Raw genomic sequence first — 19,394 nt, 5'->3', positions numbered from 1 at the left:
GAGCTGTTGCTTCTGGAGATAATTAGAATAAGATGGAATCAATAATAACAGTGTCTTTATGAGAAAAGAAACAGACCCAAGCTAGTATGCTTGCTGTGTGTCACCATGGTCTTATTAATACCTTAGGAAAAAAAGTAAAATTTACTTATACTCTCCTTATTAATTAGAAGTGTTTCTACAATTTTATGTTTAACTGTTTTCTTGCTATATTTTGACATTTCCTCTCAAATGCCCAAACAACTGCTTTCTGATGTTTTTCTATGTTATATCTAAAACTGTATCTGTAAAGTGACCTTAATTTATTTGAAAGATTTACTGTTATGACTATTATACCTGGCAGATTTATTTACATAAACACATACTTATGAAATTGCTCAGGCAGTTCAGTTTGCCACCTTCTTACATAGAAAGTTGCTCATCTCTGGTCCACTATTTGGATAATGCTGTATTTCATTTTATGTATTTCCCCTTTATTGCCTTGGGATAATGTTCATCCTATTAGCTCATCACCTCCCAGGGCTTTTTCTGGCTTCTCCCTGAATTAAGTGACTATGAGGACTCACTTGAGTTATTAATGTGACTTCTTAATTATACATTTTATATATACAGTAGGACTTTCCATACTACTTACCTACTAGGTGAATTAGATTTCAAGTCTAATAGGGAAGGAAGGACCTCTTTGCATGCAAGATTCTGGTGAATGCAATGTGGGACTTTTCTTATGTTATAGTTGTAACCAAGGCAGAAGCATTGCTTTCATATTTATATATTAATGGAACTGTAAAACTTAAATTAAAAATATATTGAGTAGAAATATAATTAACCCATTTTCTCTCAAAATGAATGTGTGCTACTCTTAGTTACTATGTTGACATGATAGTACTCACATGTTGGAAGGTTAGAGGCAAATTTGGTGGGGTAAAGGTGGTGGAGACTATCTTGTCTACAACTTCCTCAGAGAACCAAGAAGGAAATAATGTTAAGTGAGTAAGCAGGAAGTGGAAGCAAGTGACTTCCAAAAAATGTGAGAAAAGACAGAAACAGCTGGCTGCCTGGACAGTCATCCAAGGGTTCTCTGCAACATTGGAGCATCCATCTTCAGCCTACAGGACTAGAATACCTGATAGACATCTGTGAAGCAGGATATTCTGAAGGACTTTCCTGCCTTGTCTTGGCAAATTTTGGCTGTGTGTGTGTGTGTGTGTGTGTGTGTGTCCCCTGCTTGTCCAATTTGGACACCATATGGTCAGCAGCTGAGTCAAGAGCATTTTCTTGCCCAGTGGTTTACTTCTGTCACAAAGAAACTAAGCTCCATGTGGAGTTTCTCCAATACCCATCATCTTCTCCGACATAGATTGGTGCTACCAAGATCACACATGTCTCAATGTCATAAGAAAAAAGAACCTATGTTGTTAAAATATCTTAAATGCCACATTCTGTAGATCTGTGAAGTGTTTGAAGATGACCTCTCAATCTAAAATATGTTTGACCTTGAAAACATACATAATATGACTACAAATTTGATTGTAATAGGTAAATAACTACTAACATGTATTACTTCATTACCCTAAATAGTTTGTAATTCTAATTTTCAAGGACTATAAATTTGCATTACATTGTTAAATGAGCTGTATATGTACAATATCTTGAACAAGATAAAAAAAATCCATGTACAATATGTCCTAACAAAAATAACCTAAAATTGTATCAATATACAAAAGTTCCAAGCCAATGTAAAATATTTAAAACTAGTAGCTTTTTAGGTATAAAAGTAGATTCAATAATCTAGCTTTTTTATCCTATTTCTATATCTCCCTTATTTCTTTTCAGAGTAGTTTCAAAAATCTACTCTTTTATTCTATCACGTCTGTATCCCCATTTATTGTTTTGAAAACAAGAACCCTAAATTTAATTACTTTCATTTAGCTTTTTCCATTAGCAATAGCAACTTGTATCCAAGCCCCCTAAAAATTCACAAATATTCATAACCCAGTGAAGGGCCAGAAACCATCCAGCCCACCTCTTGGAAATGTGGGTCTTGAGTTCTTAAATTTACTTCCTGCTGTGTTTTGGTGGTGGTATCTTCGGCAATCCTGAAAAGAAAACGTTGGGTTGACAGTCAAGTCCTGGGAGAGACAGCTCTATCACTTGTTGTCCAGTCTCTGCATAATGTGAACGTGCAGGGCTTGTCTCAAGACATGACCACAGTAGTCTGTGAGGCTGGGTTATTTCAGCTAGCCACCTCAAAATTGTTCTCAGCAGTTTGTAGTCCAAAGGCGATCTTTAGGCAGTGTGTTTTAGCTTAGTGGTATTATCATAGTCCTACTGGAATCTTCCTTGTGGGGTCCCATCGTCATCTTGGAGACTTCAAAGGTAGTTATTAGTCATGATTCACTGCAGAAAACCAATAGAGGCTCAAACTCGAAATCGTGTACAGCAATCCAGAGAAAGCATTTATCTAAAACTAGCTTTTACTCTATACGACCATTAGTAGTGGTGTTTGATTGTATTGTTGTGCCCAAGTTGAGACCTCCAGAAAAACCACCGGAATCCAGTGAAGTCCAGAATGCAAAAGCCAGGTTTATTCTGCGCGCATATAGTCCAGCTAGTTGGGAGCTCAAAGCCAGCACTCACGAAGCTGCACAGTGGGGAGAGCTACCACTCCTCATTTGGGGTTGACATATATAGGCAAAAACAGCAAGCCAGGTTTACTTAGGGTCAAGAGGGTTGATTTTGCTGAGTACAGGATATGGTCTTCTTCTGCAGTACAAGGTATGAACCACTTCTGCGTCTGTGCATGCCCCCGCCCTCCCCGCAAGAAGTTATTTCTGCTCCTGTCTAGACCACAAAGCTAGGTGACCAGCTGTCAGTTCACGACAATAGTTGGTTTTCCCAACTAACTCCTATGATGCTGCAAAGAGCTCAAGGCACGTGTCTTAATCGGCTACTAACTAAGCAAAGCTTTTAAAGTTTTCCATGTCCTTACAGTATGAAGAATAAGTAGGATATTTCCCTATTATTTACTTGGCTTGTTGCCACATGATAGAAAAGCCTTTTTTTCTTTTTTTCTCTTTTTTCTTTTTTTTCCTCCCTCCCTCCCTCCCTCCCTCCCTCCCTCCCCCCCCCCTCTCTGTTTACTGTACTCTCACACAGCAATCCTGACCAAAATTTCCCCTCTTCCCATCCCTCTCCCCCAGATCCACCCCTCCTCTGTTTCTGTTCAGAAAAGAGCAGGCCTCCCAGGGCTATCAACCAGATACGGCTTAACAAGATACACTAAGACTAAGTCAAAAACCCTCATATCAGGTCTGGGTGAGGTAACCCAGTAGTAGGAAAAGGCTCCCAAGAGCAGGCAAATGAACTTTTAATACTTCAAGTGTTTTTCCTGAATATAGAATGGGCCACAAACCAGACATATTTAGACACAATCTTTGCAAGTCACCAACTCTTCCCAAATGACCATAGGGGTTCTCTGGTGCTGCCACATGAGAAAACCACAAACTTTCCTATCTAGCTGTTGAACACCTGTCATCCCAGCATTCAGGACGCTGAGACACAGAACTTGAGGTCACTGTAAGATCCCACACTGACTGCTTTTAATTACCAAGCCATCTCTCCAGACCCCATCCATTTCATTATGACACACTGACCACGTTTTACTTTAAGGTTTTATTAAGTGGCTCTGCTCCTTTAAAACCTTTTCCATTGAGATATTTTTATGACATTCTGGGGGCTCCAGCACATTTCGTATCCATAGCTGATCAATTTCATTATTACCTTGTGCTACAGGGCCTGGCAGACCCAAATGGGATGACTCTTATTCCTGATTATTTCTTGTAATTGAATAAATAATGCCAAATCTGTATCATCTGGCATACATTCAGCAGTTTCAATAGCCAAACAAGTCTTTCTACATATTGCAAATCAATAACTATTCTGTAACGTCCACTAATATCATAATAACATATAATTCTGACTTTTGGACAGAATTGTAAGGTGTTTGAACCATCTTACTTAAACTTTCTGATTTATACCTTGTCTTTCCTGATTTATATACATCAGTTAAATCTTTTCCCATAATGAAATTAGAATTTCCTAGTGTCTACTGCTTCTCTAGTTGTTAACCAAAGGGAAAGAAATAAATGTCTCTTAAAATATCCTATTCCTTCCAGGAAGGCAGATACCAGATGGTGTGGGAAGTCCTTTTTAAATGTGTTACTTTTATTGGTTAATAAAGAAGCTGCTTTCAACCAATGGCTTAACAGAATATTGCCATGTTGGAAAAGATAGAGTAGGTGGAGCCAATGAGAAGCCATTGAACTGCCAGAGGAGGAGGATGGAAGTTGCCAGTCAGAAACCTGCTGGTAGGCCATGAGCCTCCTGGTATAATATAAAATCATAGAAATGGGTTAATATAAAATAAAAAAGCTAGCTAGCAATACGCTTAAGTTTATTGGTCAAGCTGTGATTTAAATAATACAGTTTCTGTGTGATTATCTCATGAGTCTGGCCAGCCAGGAAATGAACAAGTGGCCTCAAACTACAACCAGGGATTGATGAGGTGGAGACTTAGGAGCTTTAAGTTTGGAACTCAGGTTGAAGCTGTGGAGGGAAGGTACCCTGGTTACCTGCAGCACTGAAGAAAAAGACAATCTGATTGTTGTAAGTCAGGCTATACCAACAGCTGTGAAGTGAAGGTATCTTGAATACCTAAAACTGTGAGGAGAAAGACATCTTGACTGTTGGGAAGTCAGGTTATTCCTGAAGCTGTGTTCTGGTGGGGAATGGTCTGCCCATAAAATGTGTCTATCCTGCTCTCCTCCAAGAGAGACCTTACAACTGGGTTCTGCTCCACCCTGCTAAGAGTCAGTGCCAGCAGAGATGTCCATTGTTGCTCTGTTCCACACCACTAGGAAGTTTCCAGCAGAGATACCCATTTCATCTTAGTTTTGGACCAAGTTGTTACTTCTTTGCCTTACTCAACTAATGGGGAAACACCCTCAGAAACGTAGCCATCTGCTCTGGGTCCAGCAAAAGGTTGCTACTTCTGCTCTGCTCCCCTAATGGAGTTTCCTAGCAGAGGTGGACCGTTTCTCCTATGCTCTGCTCCACTACTAAGTTCCCAAGCAGAGATTCTGCTTTATTCCAGCAAAAGAAAATCTTCACCCAAAACTCGTTCAAGAGATTTATGTGGAAGAAATCCAGATTGCCTGCATCTGCCAGAGTGGAAAAGGGCAGCTGTCAACTGAGTAGGCACAACTGAGTAGGTTAGAGTTTTTCCAGTGAAATTTTTAGGGTGGGAATTGGTAATATCTCAATCCCTCAGTTTGAACAAGCTCGGAGATTTGCTGGAGTTTGTGTTCAGGAATTCATTGGTTTTTCTGCTTGGGGAATGGTTGGGTTAACACTCAGTTGGCCAGAAGTAGAGATTGTTTCTTTAACTTTGGTTCCAGGGACAAAGTGTAGGTTTTTCACTGATTCTGGTTTCAGGATCACCATGTGTTTCTTTCACTGACCCTTTTAATCAACACATAAGGCTTCATAAATTCATTTTTTCCATTAGTTTGTGGGGGCAAACACTGTAAACAATGGACACTATAAAGTTTGAACAGATTTTTGCCACTGTCAATTTTTTTCTACAAAATACTCTTGTGTAACTGAATGCAAGTTTGTTGTATAAAGATCTTACCAAATACTCTAAAATAATAAGACCTCAATATTTTTTAGAGGTACTCAAAGACTACTGTCATAGTCAGTCTTTCAAATGTTTACGGTACACAAAAATTTAACACTTGTATAAAGAACATAATTTTACCACAATGGCTTTATGTTTGTTTTCCCTGCAGTATGACTTTTTCTCATGATTTCGAAGACTATCAATTATTGTGAATAGTCTTCCACATTGATTACATTCATAGGGTTTCTCTCCAGTGTGTGTTCTTCTATGTATTGCAAGATTTCTGTGATGTGTAAAGGCTTTACCACACTGATTACATTCATAGGGTTTCTCTCCAGTATGTGTTCTTTTATGTATTTGAAGATAACAGTGGCGTGCAAAGGCTTTACCACATTGATTACATTCATAGGGTTTATCTCCAGTATGTGTTCTTTTATGTCTTTGAAGATGATTATGTTGTGTAAAGGCTTTACCACATTGATTACATTCATATGGCTTCTCTCCAGTATGTGTTCTTTCATAGCTTCAGAGATGACTCTGGTGTGCAAAGGCTTTACCACAGATTACATTCATAGGGTTTCTCTCCAGTATGAATTCTTTTATGAATCTGAAGATTTCTGCATTCTATAAAGGCTTTATCACATTGATTGCATTTATAGGGTTTCTCTCCAGTATGAATTCTTTTATGTCTTTCAAGACTTTTGCGTTGTGAAAAGGCTTTACTACATTGATTGCATTCATAGGGTGTTTCTCCAGTATGACTTCTTTCATGGCTTTCATGTCTTCTAGATCGTTGACAACGTTCGTCAGTATTATGGTCTTCCCAACTGTATCCTATGGTAGTGAGGTTCCTGTAGGTCTCCAGCATCACATCTTTGTAGAGATTCTTCTGTGAAGTATCCAGCAACATACACTCTTCCCATGTGAAGTCAATATGCACATCATCACAGGTCACCGCATTCATTTTGTGGCATCCCTGCTCACCCACGACTGCCTCACAGCTCCCTGAAGAAGCATTTGAAGTACAACACACAAAAACAATGGTGCCAGCTCCTCTGCAAATGCATACTCTCTCCTGAAGTTTTAAACCAGTCCTACATAACAAGATAACTGTGCAATAAATTATACATTGTGTTAGCACCTGGACATGATGACAAAAACCGTGCCATTAAATAGTAAAAGCTTTGAAACAAAAGGAGCTGGGGAGTTTCAGAGCAACCATGTCCTACATGCATGTGGGGATCCACCTTGTTACAGGAAGAAATGCACTCAGGAAAGGCATCTCGACCTGCCTTTAGATAAAGTATTATACTCGCAAACAAGAATCTGCTTTAACTTTAAAAACGTAAATCTGGGCTGGAGCGGAGGCTCAATAGCTAAGACTGGCTGAATAAGCTCAAGTGTGAAGACCTGGAATACTGATCCCCAAATTCATGTAAGTGCCCAGTGGGTGTGATAGCAGCCAGGTCTCTGAAGACAGGGCTGGGATCCACACAGCAGACATATTGGCTAGCTCTGAGTCTGATTGAGAGACTTTGCCTCTATGAATAAAGTGAAAGAGCAACTGAAGATGGCCCCCACATCAACATCAGGCCTCTATAAACATGTGCACACATGTGCCCACCCATATACAGGCATGCACGCGTGCACATACACACACACACAGTTTGTGAAAAAAGGAAAAGAAACTTTTAGTTCACGCAATTATATGTAAGATGTAACAGGGACCTAAATCGTCGATATAAAAGAAGTTTGTAAATACAAAAACAATGTGGCCTGGGGGGGAAAGAGCAGAAAGACAAAACAACAACAAAAATCCCACAGCCAAGTTCTTGCTTCCTTAGAAACTTCTAAGGAACTTACAACAGTCAAGTCTATCTTAAGGAAACTGCCAATACTGTCACCAGAAACTGAAGGTTTCTAAAGGACAAGCACAACAGACAGCTACCTTTAAAGGAGGGGAAGGGGCTGTGGAGGAAATCTTGGGAGAAGTGAGAGTGTGAGGTGGAGAACATTCTGAACCCAGCCAGACACTGACAGCAGCAGCCAGTCCTCAGGACTTGCTATAAACATTAACCCTCAGAAGCACCATCCCACTTAACACAATAACAAAGACATCTGTGTTCTGCATAGCAGTTCTTACAGTCTGTGTTTTGGTTTTGTGTCTCTTCTGTTGTTTAGTTTTATAGCTGAGTAAACTGAGGATTTAGGAGGCTGAGTCACTCAGAATATTCTAGAAGCAGAACAATATACACACACACACACACACACTGAGCTCTCTGCTGCTTTCACCAGGTCACAGTGACTGATGGGTATTTTCGCTGTGCTGTTTAAAGACATAGTAATATGATTTATTACTAATGTGAAACCTGGTGTTTATAGAGAAAGGGAGAGGCCTGAACCAAGCCTAGCAGTAAGGTAAATCTGCTTAATCAGGCACAATTTACAGAATGGGTGAACACACCACTTAGTGTGGAGTCAAGCTCAAGCTTCCCCAAAACATCATACATATCCCCCAAACTGACTTTGGGGCCCCTGCTTCTTTTTGCTCCAGACAAGACATTTGCCTGGACATTTAAAACCCGACCCCAACTACTCATTATCATTGTCATGTGACTTCAATTTTATAGCACCCAACCTAATAAATATTCACAAATTACTCAAGACTCAGAAAGCATAGCTGATCTAGACACTGGAAAAGTAATAGGCATCATTTTTTTCCTCTTCAATTCTTTCATTCTATTTTTTAAAACGTAAATTTTAAGTTGCTTTTTTTTTCAAAATGCTCAGTGTCTTTGTATTGATATTTCCAACCGCTTAACTAACACTGTACACTTTCTTTTTTCTGTTTTGGATTTTCCCTCACTTATAATCACTTTGATTCCTCTACACCCTCTCCTTGTCTTCAAAGTACCCCTCCATTTCAACGAGTACATACAATCAACTGACCAAGAAAGACAGCATTGGAAACAAAAGCCCAGCTGTTCCTCACACTTAATTCCCTCCCCACCATCCCTTTGTGCATCAGTTACTGAGAAACACGGCCATTCTTCTCCCTAGGTCACTGCCCTATAGGCCACATCCTATAATGAACATGCTCCTCCAGGACCAGCTGAGGATTCCCTTCTCTGGAAAGAGCACACTGCCCTCTTGAGCCCACAGTGCTCTTGGTCATCTCTGTACATCTTTGTCTATGTTGACAGTTTGACACAATTAGTAAAGCAGAGCGACAATCACTCCCAAGAGGAGCACTCCCAAGCTGACACAAAGCCTTGGTGTTTGCTGAAGATGAGTTCACCTATGGTTACTTCACAGAAACCTGTTACTTCCACTTTGAGAATAACTCAGAAGCTGAAATACCCTTTGCAGGCCGCAGGATTGAGAAAGACTGAGGCTTTCTTCACTTGTGCATTGGGAGGAATGAGCTGGGTGCCAAACACCTGAAAAGAAAAAGAGGAGTTTTCAATTAAATGCCCTTTTGAAATAGATATGAATAATTTACATTGATATGGATTTTGCTTTAGTGATATAAATTTGAGATTAATTTTGTTATATGTGTATGTATTTCTGATCTTGATTAAGGTATTGTGATTGTGTAGTTCATTTAAAAATGTAATGTATAATTAGGAAATATAGGTTGTTAATGGGTAATCATCAATAGTCAAGCTTGTAGTCATGTTAGTTAGATTTTCTAGATATATAGAGATATACTTCAGTTAGATAGGCATTCTTCATATCTTTCAAAGACTACAGAATAGGTCTTTTAAAATGTTTTAATAAATTAGGACTTTTCATGACAATGAGGCACATCAGATCCTGGCAGCCCTAATTTACTTCAAGAGGAAGATGGGCATCGAAGCTCCTTATGGAGTTGGTGAGCTATCTGGGCAAGAAACTGCCCATGTAAGCCACGTTCAGAGGGTCCGGTTTGATCACATGCTCCATCAGACCCAGTCCAACTGGCCTTGGTGAGTTCCCATTAGATGGGCCCCACCGTCACAGTGGGTGGGTGCACCCCTCGTGGCCCTGACTTCCTTGCTCATGTTCTCTCTCCTTCTGCTCCTCATTTGGACCTTGGAAGCTCAGTCCAGTGCTCCAATGTGGGTCTCTATCTCCATCCATGGCCAGATGAAGGTTCTATGGTGATATGCAAGATAATCATCAGAGTGGCTACAGTATAGGGCCAGTTCAGGCGCCTTCTCCTCAGCTGCTCAAGGAACAAGCTGGGGACATCTCCTTCTGGAGTCTTTTATAGAGTTAAAGAATGGTTAGTTATAGTTATAGTTTTTCTTTGTTATGATAAAAGATAAAATATATCTAAATAATGTAACTGTAATTCTTGCTTGATAGCTGTTTTGTTATATGTAATTTTACTATGTTAAAATGAAAGCCTTTCTTTTTTGTTTAGAGAAAAGGGGAAATAGTGTAGGAGGTCCTTCTGTATTTGTGTTGATTTCACTGGTTGAATAAAGAAGCTGCCTTGGCCTTTTTATAGGACAGCCCTTAGGTGGGTGGAGTAGACAGAACAGAATGCTGGAAAGAAGGGAAGTGTGGCAGATGCCATGAAGCTCCTGCCTGGGACTGACGCTGGTTAGAATCTTTCCCGGTAAACCACGACCTCATGGTGAACACAGATTAATAGAAATGGGTTAATCAAGATGTGATAGTTAGCCAATAAGAGGTTAGAACTAATAGGCCAGGCAGTGTTTAAATGAATACAATTTCTGTATAATTATTTCAGTGTAAGCTAGCCGGGCAGCCGGACGCAGGCCACTCCTCATTACAACACACTTTACTCAAGTGACTATCTGAATAATTATCACATATTAATTATATGATCATCAAATACATTTTTCATCCTCTAAAGAATTTACTTCCGGTCAAAGAACAAAAGTTTATTCATGATCTCCATAACAGAAGCACCGCAAGCAACGTAATACAGGGACACTGCTATTCAGTGACAGTAAGCCATTTTACATTAGGATAAAACCTTGCTTCACTTACTAGAGGCAGTATCTTCTAGAAAATATTGCTGACTTTATTACAAGCATACAACGTGCAAGGCCAGAGGCTGTGAGAAGAGAAGTTTAACCCGTTTGGCTTCAGTTTTCAGTGGACAATCCTTTCTCTTCCAGTTCATTACTGAAACTTATCCTCCCCCACCCCTGTCAAAATCTATGTTACCAGTGAATTGTCACATCTGCATACACAAAAGAAACCCATTACTCAAGCCTTTTCTACTCTACTGGCTCTAAGGCTGAGTGGAATCAAGAAGCAGAGAAGTAAATGTGAGCATTCAAACTGGCAACAGGACTGGAGCTCCGACTGTGCTGTCTGGAGCGGAGAGCTGGGGAGAAGAACGATAGCAAGAGCAAAAACTTGAGCTGGGTGGTGGTGGCGCATGCCTTGAATCCCAGCACTTGGGAGGCAGAGGCAGGTGGATATCTGCGAGTTCAAGACCAGCATAGTTTAGAAACTGAGTTCCAGGACAGCCAGGCTGTTACACAAAGAAACCCTGTCTCAGGAGGGTAAAAAGAAACAAAGCTGGGCTATGGCAGCAGAATTCTAGAAGAGAATTAAAAAGTAAAGATTAGAGGAAAAAGTTATACAAAGATACTGTATTAAATAACTCATTCTAAATCTACCACCTTCCTGGTTGTCCATCAGAAGATCTGTCTACATCTTGCATCTACCTTCTGAGCTGAGGAGAGGGCTCAGTGGGTAAAGGGAGAATAAAGCGCTTGTGCAAGCCTAAGGAACTGAACTCAATCCCCAGCATCCTAGAAAGTGGACAGTGTCAATGTAGTCTACAGTCCCGGTGCTGGGAGGTGAAACAGATCCTAGGGACAGCAGGTCTGGCTGAAACAGCAAGCTCCAAGTTCAGTAAGAAACATTGAATCAAAAAATAGGTGGGAAATCTATTGAGGATGACATATAAATGATAACCTCTGGCTCACAGAGACATAAGTGCACAGACACGCACATGCCCATACATACACACAGACACACAGACACACACACACAGACACACACACACAGACACACACACAGACACACACACACACACACACACACACACTTTCCAAATGCTTCAAAAAGATATTTTCTTTATAAAAACAGCTACCTGGCCTGTCATCAGTTCTGTTTTCTTTTTATGCTTACTCAGATCTTGACATTTTGCTGCAAAATCTCCAAATATCATAATTTGTTTGGTTCTACTCCATTTTAGAATTTCACTATCTGTGGTGGTCTGAATGAAAATTGTCCCTTTAGACTGATAGAGAGTGGCATTATTGGAGGGTGGCTTGCTGGAGGAAGTGTGTCACTAGGGGTGGGCTTTGTGGTTTCAGGTCTCAAGCCAGGCCCCCATGCGGCAGTCTCTTTCTGCAGTCTGCCAATGCAGATGCACAACTCTCAGCACCACGTCTCCCTGAGAGCTGCTACAGTTCCCACCATGACAGTGGACTAAATCTCTGAAATGTAAGCCAGCCCAAATTAAATGGCTTCCTTTATAAGAGCTGCCTTGGTCTTGGGGAAGTAAAGGCTGGTAGGTTTCAGAGTTCAAGGCCAGCCTGGCATACAGAGGAAATTCCAGAACAGTCAAGCTTAGGCAGTGAAGTAAACAACTGAAAACAGAAAGCTGGTGAAAATGTATTTGAACAAGGGGCCATTTTACAGCCCCAGCAAGCAGCAGAACTTGGCAGCTTTGGTCACATAGTTCTGGCTTTAAAGATAAACAGAGAAGAAATGAGTTATGGATCTCCCTACTCAACTAAGGAAAGCTGGTGATGCCAGGATGCCAAGGTATCCCTGCATGGAGGCCTAGACGTCATTGTATGAAGCTGTAAAGGTGAAGCCTGGATTGCCTTGGAAACCCCAAGATGTTGGAGATGCCAGAGTCATGGGAAACCTGCCAAAGAAAGCTGCTAACATGGAGTTGAACCAGCCCAAGAGAAAATAGTGTTTCAGTCAACAAAGCAATCGAGAGCTGAAGATCTGAAGAGCATTTGGCATCAAACATGGAAATGAAGTTTGGAGTTTACCAGCTGGTTTTCAGTCTTGCTTTAGTCCCATATTTCCTCACTATACTCCCTTTCCTCCATTTTGGAATGGTAATGTATATCCTGCGCCATCGTATGTTACAACTATGTAATCTACATTTTTTTAAGAAAATTTGATTTTACATGAGCTTATAGTTAAGAGATTGCCATGAGTATTAGAGACTTTGGACTGTGGACTTTCAGACATGGTTGAGACTTGTGTGTAGACTACAGGACTTTTGAAGTTGGACTAAATGCATTTTGCATTATGATGCAGCTACAAGCCTATGGGGGCTAGGGCATGGAATGCAGTGGTCTGAATAAAAATGGCCCCCACAGACTGACAGGATATGGCATTATTGATGATGTGACCTTGTTGGGGGAGTGGACTTTGAGGTTTTAGATGCTCAATCCAGGCCCAGCATGGTGACCTCTTTCTATTGTCTGATCCTCTCTTCCTACTGTCTGTCCACCCAGATGTAAAACTCAGCTACCTCTCCAGCATCATGTCTGTCTGAGTGCTGCCCTGCTTCCTGCCATGATGACAATGAACTAAACCTTTGAACTGTAAGCCAGCCCCAGTTAAATGTTCTCCTTTATAAGAGTTGCTGTGGTCAAGGAGTCTCTGCACAGCAACAGAAATCCTAAGACACCAGCTCTCTGGCCAACCAGATTCCAGATCCACAGCACTAAATTACCTCTCTTTGTCCTCATTTCTCAGTCCCTAGAGTTGCTAACCATACTTATAACTCAAGTCTAGGTTCCATAATGGATTAAGTGTGAGACTAGAGTTGAATTACATGACTTTTATTTTAGCCATTCAGTAATTTAGACTATAAAAGAACACAGGAAAAGTCAAAAAAGCTGTGAGGATCAACCCACCATTAGTCACAGGGAAGGAGGTAAACAGGTGCCAGGGAGTGGAGGATTAGAATAGTAAGGAGGTCAGTATGTGGGGAAAAGTACCCAACAAGACCTTATTCCTAGGAAAGTAAGAGGGATGGGATTCAGAAGAGGGAGAGGATGCACCTTAGTAAGAGGAGGATGTATCAGCAAAACTACCTGGAACTCAATATTAAGTTATATTCAACAGTTACTTGATTTGGTTATTAAGTACTGCATACATGTATTGGAGTATAATACTGAGATCAAACAGCTATAAAAATATTATGTCAATTAAAAAATAACCCAAAAGCTTATTTTTTGGGAGACGGTCTCATAGTAAAGTTCAGACTGGCCTGAAACTCATTATGTAACCCAGGAGGTAAGCTCATGATAATCCTCCTGCCTCAGCTTCCCAGAATCTTAGAATTATAGGTTTAAACTACCATGCTGATCTTTAAAAGAAAATTTAAAGTTTATTTAAATTAATTTTTAAACAACTCTAAGCTATACTAGATAGTCTATCTGTATAAAATCAAATTCTTAGAGCATATTGAGAACCAAAGAAGGATTTATTAATAGTATCTATCGAAATGAAAACACTTCAGAAACAAACATGAGGTCTGACACCCACTTCTACTAAATGTGTTCTCTTTGTCATTTTAACTTTCACACATCTCTTTAGACATTTCTGACGTCATAAGCTTAAATGGCATAGAACAAAAAGGCACTGAGTCACAGAACTCCATCTGCAGGGTATAAACTACACATTGGGAAGAAAGCAAACCAGGGTCTTAAATCTGAAAGGTTTGCAGTTCAGCTATCATCACCACAGTCAGAGAAACGGATGCTAAAGCAGAATCCCAGGGAACTGGACAGCAATGTGACGCCATGGATCAGTCATGTTAGGGAGACGGGCTTTAAAAGGAGGATAAACAATTTTAACAAGACTTGGCTCTCAGAGGTAACATCTGCTCTGAACCGTTATCCCTGGGGGCGATTCAATCAGGAATGATTCAGGCTTTAGCCACATCTTCAAGAGTAACTGCAAAAGACACCAATTCCCAGCTCTTCAGCCAGTCCAGTTATGTGTTCTTGGGGGTGATCCCGAAGTAAACAAGTCTAAAAGGGTGGGAGTCAGAACCGCTCTTCTCCAGATGCTGACTCCCCATCCTACTCAGAACTGGCTGACAGCCTGACCCGTCTGGAGGTGGAGGGAGAGTCAAACTGCACTCATGTGAGACTCCGTGTGAGTCCCTTGGAGGAGCTGTCTCTCCTGCACCACAGAGATAAGGGGCGACTTAATTATATCACAGGAAATGGCATTACCTGAGCTTCTTGACAGGCTGCTCTTCTTAGCAGGTTATCACTATCAAAGCAAACAAAAGAGACCCAGCATTAGCACTGCTAGAGATTGAGACCCAAACTGAATTGGTAGGTTCTTAGGCGGGGGAAGGTAACTTTAGTGAAGATTTCTTAAAAGACCTGATGCAAATCAGAAGCACATTAGGGAAATACATTCTGAGGAAAGCTTGTGCTAGCTATTTCCACATTCTGGTGGACAGAACAACGGCCTAGACCCCTGAGACACCTACAGCCCAATCTCCAGAACCTGAAGATCTGTGACCCTGCATAGCAACAGGAAAGTGCAGGGAAACTGAGGGCTTCAGGACAGGGAGGACATCTTGCTTATCCCTAGGGTCTGTTAGGCACAGCAGCCTTTCTGACCGTGGTCAGAACACACATGACTCTGGGAGGGTGGTCACTTGCTGCTTTAAAGATGGAAGATTTAAAGAGCCCTGGAATGTTGTAAAGCTGGAAAAGTTAGGAAGCAGCTTCTCCCCCTGAGAGCCTCAGGAGGAATGGCAGGCCTATCAACCCTTGGACTTTAGCCCATAAAATAGTAAGATAAACATCGATGGTTTGTTAAACTGTAAGTTATTAGGTAACAATAGGAAACTAATAGACGTGTCTTGTATTTTCTTATCAAAAGGAATGGTCATTTGCCAAAGCTAAATTTGATGTTTCGCTGCTTCTACGACTATTTTACCCAAGTCCCCCATTTTTTATATCTCTATCAGATACTCTATTATATCACGAATGGAAATAAGAGGCAACAGTTTGGCTTCCAAAAATGAAAATATTCTATCAGAATGTAATCATGTGCTTAATTACAGAAAGTTCTCCACGATATGTGGGGAGAGCACATTACATGGCTCTGATTGCTGCCAAGGCCAGTCTTCAATACCTGCACTTACACACGGGTAAAATCAAATATGACTGTTCTACAAAAGAAAATCAATAAAACGATTCTTAATAATATTCTGCTATACTTAGATCACTTGGTGTCTTATCTAGTCATCAGAGAGGTTTACCTCCTACAGCAGATGGGAACAGATGCAGGGACCCCACAGCCAGAAATTATGTGGAAAGAGAGTCTAAACTGGAGGTCTCCATCAACCACTTCCCCCCAGTGCTCAGGGAATCCTGGAGAAGAGGAGGCCAGAAGAGTAGACGGAGGTCAGCGAGGACACCAGGAGAACAAGGCCGTCTGAATCAACTGAGCAAGCACACGTGAACTCACAGACTGAAGCAACAACAACAGGCTTTGCACCAGGTCCTCTGTGTATATACTACAGCTATTAGCTTACTATTTTTATGGAACTCCTGAACGTGAGAACAAGTGGGTTTCTGACTATTTTGCCTACTCTTGGACTCTTTTCCTCCTGTTAGGTTGCCATGTTCAATTTTGATACGATGGCTTTTGCTTTGTTTTATTACATTTTATTTTGTTATGTTTGTTGTTATCTGTTATAGGTCTGTTCTTTTCTAATGAGACAGAAATGGAGTAATGGAAAGAGAGGGGAAGTAGGGAGAACTGGGAGGATAGAAGGAGGAGAAACTGCAATCGGGATGCATTGTATGAGAAAAGAATCTATTTTCAATAAAAGAAAGATATATAAAAAAGGAAAGAAAGAAAGAGGAAGAAAGAAAGAAAGAAAGAAAGAGAGAAAGAAAGATTGAATTGAGGAAAAGGGTTAAGTTTTCCTTATTTCTCATGATCCCTTTGATATTGCTTTGTGTTTCTTGTTTTGCTTCTCCTAAAAGGTACATATGTTCAGACCTCTAAGAATTTGGTCATTTTCTCTCTCCCAGATGTTATGATTTAAATATGAAATATCTCTAAGAGGTCCATGTTTCAGACACACAGTTCCCAGCATGGGGTGCTGCTTTCAAAGCTATGATGCCTTAGGAGGTGGTGCCTACCTGACTGAGGGTTCACTATGGGGTCAGGCTTTGAGAGTGATCCTGTCCTTGGTCCAGCTGCCCTCTTGCCTTCTGATTCATTACCATATATTCCCACTGCCATGCCTTTCCCATCATAATGAACTATAATCCACATGAAACAGCAATTCAAAATAAAATTTCTGTCTATTGTTACAAGTTGTTTCTGTTCATTATTTGGGTCATAGTGATGAAGAACAACTAACACAATATGGAGAAAAACAAAAGACCAAATATAAAACCAGCCCTGCCTTCACCTACCACACATGAAACTTTCCATATTGTCTTCCTTCCTGGATTATAAACTTCTTTAAATAATGGATAATTTGCTAGTATTTACTCCTGCTAAACCCACAGCACAGACTCTTGTAGACAGTGGGAACTCAATGAATACTTGTTAATAAATAAGTGGCAAATGTTTGGACAGGAAAATTGGCTCACTGGGCTCGAAAGGCACACTTTATGCTTCAAGGGAAACTGAAGGTTATTCTTGTATGAGTACCTGGCAATCCTGAACCAGCAGATTAACCGAGACAGCTCTGCAGTGTAGCCAAGGGCAAGGATGAAAACCCACACTCAGGGTTATGCTGTCAGGTCAGAAGGACCTCAGACTGTGTGCACATGCACATGCAGCACCATATGCACCCAGGACTCTTCAAAACCAAAGCAGGGAGTTCCAACCTTCTGATACCATGGAGCCCAGGAACTGTTCTAGTGTCAGAGAATACCAGATACCTAATGAATCTAGAGTCTAAATGTGAGCCAGAGACCTATAGAAAACTGACTGTACATCAACTGGCAGCCCATGCTCTGTCTATACAGCAAGGTGCCTCCTAGGGACTAATAGTAAATACAATTTACAAGAGGTCCTCCAAAATGTAGTCATATCAGGAAGGGTCCCTAAAGACATACTCAGAAGCAAAATGGAGGCTCTTTGACAGAAAGAAATTAGATGCTTCTGGGTTAGAAAATAAGGAAGAAAAAGAGTCTGTTGATGTTACTGCCTGAGGCTTTAAAAAATATGAACTTGCCTGATACTACAGGTAATAGGATGCTCTCAATTTATTCTAAGCCATAAATGCTTTATTTATTACTTTAGGACTGCAAAATAAGATAAGTTGTTACTTCAATAACAACTTTACATGGAGAGAAGAATTACATTGATCCATCTTATTTTCCGAAAAGAGTATTTCCCACTACAGTTAGAGGCAAATTGTTCAGCAATTTCTATCACCAGTTTTCCCTTGGTGCATGCAAACACTGCCTTTGCTTTGCACAAAACAGATTTCAAGTTTAGATGTTTACAGCGACCATGGCGCCTTACTCAGGCTTCCTAAAATAATTAGTCATCACATTGCCAGGGGCTCTGCTCACTGGTTGTCAATGGAGAAGGAGAGATGGGGGGAAAATGGCAGCAAAGCTACAAGTGACTCTTACGGAGGGGAAGCCATTTCCAACTACACATTTCAGCCCCTTCTGCATGCCCAGATCCCTTCCAGACAGGTAAAGACTGTGCAGGGGCCTCAGCTGCATGGGCGAAAACAGTGGCCACAGCAGTTCTGCCTAAGAGACAGACCTTGACCCAGCAGAGGGAAGTGCAGCCTGCTGGGAAGAATGTCCAATCTTTCCTTCCTAAAGTATGTTCAATTCTTTAGGGATCAGAAAAAATGGTCAATGTGACAGGTTAGAACACCAAGGTGACAAGGCAAATGTTAAAGATTCTTGAAAGGATACAAGATCCTTCAACTCTAGTATTTCTGTTTTCATGGACATCAGCTTTTCTTGTTCCCTGGCCTCTCTATGACGGACACCAAGAAAATTTATATCGTCTCAAATCTCTCAAGTACAAAATGAGAAAGAAATTCCCGAAAGTCCTGAAAACATAAAGGAGGAAAATATTCTATGGATAATAATACTAAGTGTCAACTGTCTGCATTTCGATGCCATGAAAGTATATAAACTACTTATACATATATGCATATGAGTAAACTAAAAAGTATATATATATAAGTATATGAAAAAACAAGGAGCTACACAGACAATGGTTGGCATCAAATCCATCACAGTCATATTCCTGAGTAAAAATGGGTAAAGAAAAAGTTAACAAACTCAGAAAATGTGTGTACGACAGCCTACTAGACTAGTGAAAACTGAGTAAGCTTTTTAGTTGGTGTCTTAATTCAATAAAGGAAGAGACATTTTTAAATAATATAAAGACAGTCAAAACCAGTTTTCCAAGAATTATCATTTGCAGCTGGGCAGTGGTAACACAGGCCTTTAATTCCAGCACTCGGGAGGCAGAGGCAGGTGAATCTATGAGTTCAGGGGCAACATGGTCTACACAGCAAGTTGCAGGACACCTAGGGCTACACAGAAAAGAAACCCTGTCTTGGAAAAACAAAACAAAACAAGAACAAAAAGCAAACAATTATTTGTTAAAACAGAAGAGAGAGAAGAGATTTGGAAAAAAGTTCATAGAACACAATGAATTCAACACAACAGCTACACAC

General features: G+C 40.6%; 2 protein-coding genes across 2 annotated transcripts in view; both read right to left on the bottom strand.

Annotated features, from left to right (window-relative positions):
* Positions 1–16,969, bottom strand: part of LOC119807409 (acylglycerol kinase, mitochondrial-like) — a 78,258-nt gene extending 61,289 nt beyond the window's left edge. Inside the window, exons 1-4 of the mRNA XM_042054573.1 lie at positions 16,867–16,969; positions 15,775–15,847; positions 14,929–14,968; positions 9,038–9,117 (exon numbers count right to left, since the gene is read on the bottom strand). Of these exons, the coding sequence (XP_041910507.1) occupies positions 9,038–9,117; positions 14,929–14,968; positions 15,775–15,847; positions 16,867–16,969 (296 nt within the window). The remainder of the gene's footprint in view (positions 1–9,037; positions 9,118–14,928; positions 14,969–15,774; positions 15,848–16,866) is intronic.
* Positions 6,258–6,780, bottom strand: LOC119806449 (zinc finger protein 431-like; the record flags this gene model as incomplete). The annotated part of the gene is made up of 1 exon (XM_038318175.1): positions 6,258–6,780. A coding segment is annotated over exon 1 (384 nt), but the record flags the coding sequence as incomplete, so codon positions are not given.
* Positions 16,970–19,394: the final 2,425 nt, after the last annotated feature.

This window comes from Arvicola amphibius, chromosome 2, assembly GCF_903992535.2.
Source record: "Arvicola amphibius chromosome 2, mArvAmp1.2, whole genome shotgun sequence".
Taxonomy (NCBI): Eukaryota; Metazoa; Chordata; class Mammalia; order Rodentia; family Cricetidae; genus Arvicola; species Arvicola amphibius.
This window is presented reverse-complemented; position numbering and strand designations above follow the sequence as displayed.